The following is a 4,130-nucleotide window of genomic DNA, read 5'->3' on the forward strand; positions in this document are numbered from 1 at the left end:
TAATATAATTATAACATAATTATAATACAACAAAATATAATTACATAATATAATTATAATGCAACAAAATACTTGATAATAATTATAACGCAAGATTAGGTATTTACTGTACAGCAGACTGTAATAAAAAAAACGCAAGCGAGAAATTGAATTCGTCGGAATAAATGAGAAAATTGTTTGGAGAGTTAAATATTGTAAAGTCGATTTTATAAAGTATTGACTTTCCAGTCAATACAAAACAGCGACTGCGAACACCATACTAGCAGTATGGTAAGGATATTTTGTAAGTTTGGCTGTTTTAGTAAGAGTCGCATGCTGAGAGTCGACAGATTTTCCCCACATCAAGAACTAAAAAAATTTTTTTCTCGAAAACGAGACAAAACACGTTTTTGAGTTTTTTTCTAAAATATAGGAAAACTGAAAGTATAAAAAATATTTTTTCAGATTTTTCGACTCTCTCCCTAATTGTTAAAAAAATTGTTAAAAAGTTTATTGTTAAATAAACAATGGAAAACAAAATATTTTTGGAATCTTCATTTTTTTCTCGTAAACTAGAACATTTTTCGCGTATTTAAAAAAAAAGCAGTTAGCTAGCATTATTAGTAACAGAGCTATGAATTTTTGAAAAATAAAGTAGTCTAATTTTTAATTGTTTATATCTCGATTAATTTTGCAATAAGAAAAAAATCCTTTGGTACAAAATTTTATCTTCCAAAGTACTACCTTTGTGCAAAATTAAAAAAATTTCTGAGAGATGACTGATCCGCTTCACGTGGAATAGCCCGTATATATATTTAATTATTGTTGCAAACCAAGATCTATAACTTGTACTGTTTTACATGAGTTTTTGACTTTGCACGCGTGGCGAGATATAATATACAAGAAAAATACGACAAAAATTGCGTTTTATTTATGAAACATTTTTTGTTGATAACTTAAAATAATGACTAAAACCTTTTGAAGATCACTTAGGGCCATGACCTTGATATGTCAAGGTCAAGGCCAATGAAGATGATCCCCTGATTGAAATATTTATCTATTACATTTGTATATTATTTAATCTTAAAAAATGGCTTTTTCATAGGAGTCGCTGAAAATCCTTTTAAGGGCTTTTATTTTAGCTCAAATTAAAGCTTTTGACAAAGTTTTATTGAAATCGGAGATAGGTCGTTTTCGGAAGTTTATCCTTAGTAACTTATTATTTCGTCAAAACAATTGTAAAAGAAATTAAAGTAACTTTTCAGTTTTTTTTGCATCTACATTATAACGATGAAAATTTAGTAAGCGTTGTAGGAATAATGTATATAAATAATAATTAATAATAAATAATGTACTGTTGCACAATGATATATATATTTATTAAGTGTTAATTAAGAATATCTCCATCATAAAGAAAATAATATTATTTTACATTTTCATTATTTTCATTTTATTTTATGTTACATTTTTCTTTGATCCAAGATATGTAGGGATAAACAGCAGTATATACATCTGGGTAACCTATGGCGCACGGTTTTCCACCAGATACCAAACCCACCATTTCTCTATTTTCCATATCATCGCTGGTTTGAATCATCCCGCTACCGCTGTCACCCTGAAACAAAAAAAATAGATTATTTATTTATCTAAATGTGGTATTACGTAAGACGGCAAAATTTACCATACAAATAATTTAACGGTTAATACCACTGCTAAATAATTAAGATAATAAAGAGAGAAATGCGATATATAAGAATTCTGTGTTCTAAGGATCAATACTATTACGCACACAAACATGAATTAATTATGATATAAAATACTATCTTGGATCATATAAATGTAATATTTGAACGCAAGTGATATCAAATACAACATCATAATCGATTTAATAAGATACTTACAAAATAATTACAAAATGTACAAACGGAAAGTTAAATCTAAAAAGATGACATCAAAAAAAGATGCACAATAATAAAATCAAATGTGCATTCAGGCATGATTTTGTTATATACATATAATATAATATTACATACATTGCATGTTCCTCTTCCTCGCTTGATATAAGTACAGCACTCATTCTCGCCAATCTTGTCCGTAGTGGCAGGCTGGCATGTTTTTGGAAGCATGACATTTGCGTCCATTTTTCGCAAATTGTTATGCACTGATTGGCCCCTGCCTGTTCTACCCCATGCAGCAATCGTACAAGGGTCATTCTCTTTCGCAGGACTTGTTGGGAGTTTAATTGGCTTTTGTGTTGAGTCATATTTAATGTCCGAAGCCAGCTAAAAACATTTTATACTACAGGGCCAAACTGTAAGCGTAACTAAAGTACATTTAATTATCTAAAGCTTGTGTATCATTACTGTTATCATTAATGTAGCAGAAAATATATTAAACATCAATTCGTATCACATACAGTGGCAGACAAAAAAAAATTAAAATCAGTATCCGTGTATATGAGTATTGGTAACTTTAATACTAGATTGTTTTTTGTGATGTCGGTCATACTGAACTACTCCGCGGCATCTCGCCACTTTAAACGACGTAAGACTTCTTTCGTTAATTTACTTCACTTTTCTTGCATTGTTCATTAAGGTGGTTATATCGCTCAACACCAACTCGATAATGTGACGTTGTCACAAACGTCATACAATCGCATATGTACAGTCTATGCAAAATGTTTTTATTAAATTATACTTGTTTTTGTTGAATTATTAGTCATATGGAGGGACTAACTTTTCACTAGGATTGGCCCGATAAAACCATCTTAACAAATCTATTTTGTTCGAAATTTCCGGCGGGCAAAAGTAAGTTTAAAATACATATTTTATAATAAACTACTAAAAATTTGTTGATTTTTCTTTACCTGTACAGTCGTGAATACATCGGTTGCGACACTTTTTTTTGTAGGTTTCTAATATATATAATTTAATATACATAATATTTTATAGATAACTTTATAGATATTTTGCAAATGCAAACCACGGTGTACTATCTTTAGTCTAGAGACAGTATAACACCAATCGTGGTCCGCATTTGCAAAATATTAGTGCGTTTTGAAACCTATAAAAAAGAAAGTGTCGCAATCGATGACCGTACTTGTTTTGTTCCTTCTAACTTGTTTATTTTTAATTTTAATTACTTACATAAATGAATAAAGTTAATAGAAGAAAGTCTGTCGATGTTAGACAGATGATAGTTAAGGACAGAAAAAATGGCCTAGGATTAAAAGAAATTTCAAAAAGATGCGAAATTTCCATAATGGGAGTGAAGAAAATTTATGACAAAAACGACAAATACGGCACTGTAAATGATTTAGAAAAATGTGGCAAACCAAGAAAAACATCGATGGGAAATGACAGGATGATAAATCGAGAAGTAAAAAGGAATTTTGCTATATCAGCTCGAGCCATCAAAGAAAATTTAAATCTTGTTTACTTATACAAAAGAATGATGAGAATTAAGCTGAGGAGATTAAGTAAAAATAGATTTAAAAATTTCATAGTAAGAAAGAAACCTTTTATTAACGCTAAAAATAAAAAACCGTCTACTATTTACTTAAACAGTATATTATACTAAGCTTTTATCATTTTGGGAATGTATTATAGAAATCTAAATTCGAGCAGTCAAACAAAAAGTAACGAAAAAGCCAAGGCTTTAAGTTGTTTAGCAAATAGTAGACATTTTTTTTATTTTTACCAATATTCATACACATATAGATTTAAAATCTGGAAAGAAAACCGATTTTTTCTTCAATTTATTCGCGGATTTTTTCGATTTTTTCCCCAAGAGGTAGAAAAATTTAATGGATGAAAATTTTACGTATATATTCATAAAACTAATAAAACCTATCACATTTCACATTTGCAACACTTTGATACAGTTTTCAAAATTTTAAAATTTTATAATATAACAAGCATATATTTATTGCTGATAATGTAATAATCCAAAAGAAATAAAATTACACAAGAATAAATAAAAAAAAACAGAGTTTATGCATTTTTTCAAATAAAACGTATGGCTTTTGACAATTATTATTAATCAAACTTCTTTGAAAATACTTAATATAAATATCAACTTTAATTAATTTCTACACTAGTTGTTAGGATTGCGTTTCCAAATCGGAAGAGCACACGTCTGAACTCCAGTCA

General features: G+C 28.8%; 1 protein-coding gene across 1 annotated transcript; it reads right to left on the minus strand.

Annotated features, from left to right (window-relative positions):
- Positions 1 to 1,400: 1,400 nt before the first annotated feature.
- LOC105450262 (chymotrypsin-1-like) lies at positions 1,401 to 2,574 on the minus strand. The gene is made up of 3 exons (XM_011690019.1): positions 2,459 to 2,574; positions 2,013 to 2,261; positions 1,401 to 1,594 (listed from the first exon to the last, which is right to left on the minus strand). Exons 1-3 carry the CDS (start codon positions 2,483 to 2,485, stop codon positions 1,430 to 1,432), a joined length of 441 nt encoding a protein of 146 aa, XP_011688321.1. The 5' UTR covers positions 2,486 to 2,574; the 3' UTR covers positions 1,401 to 1,429.
- Between the last annotated feature and the right edge of the window lie 1,556 nt (positions 2,575 to 4,130).

This window comes from Wasmannia auropunctata, unplaced genomic scaffold, assembly GCF_000956235.1.
Source record: "Wasmannia auropunctata unplaced genomic scaffold, wasmannia.A_1.0 LD336064.1, whole genome shotgun sequence".
NCBI lineage: Eukaryota > Metazoa > Arthropoda > Insecta > Hymenoptera > Formicidae > Wasmannia > Wasmannia auropunctata.

Bases quoted from the DNA above. Each gene is read 5' to 3' on its own strand.
- LOC105450262 (XM_011690019.1), bottom strand. From the start codon at position 2,485: ATGACCGACATCACAAAAAACAATCTA. The intron at 2,262-2,458 runs GTATTAAAGTTA...AAATGTTTTTAG, and splicing joins ACATCACAAAAAACAATCTA to CTGGCTTCGGACATTAAATA. The intron at 1,595-2,012 runs GTATGTAATATT...TTTTTGTTTCAG, and splicing joins GAGGAAGAGGAACATGCAAT to GGTGACAGCGGTAGCGGGAT.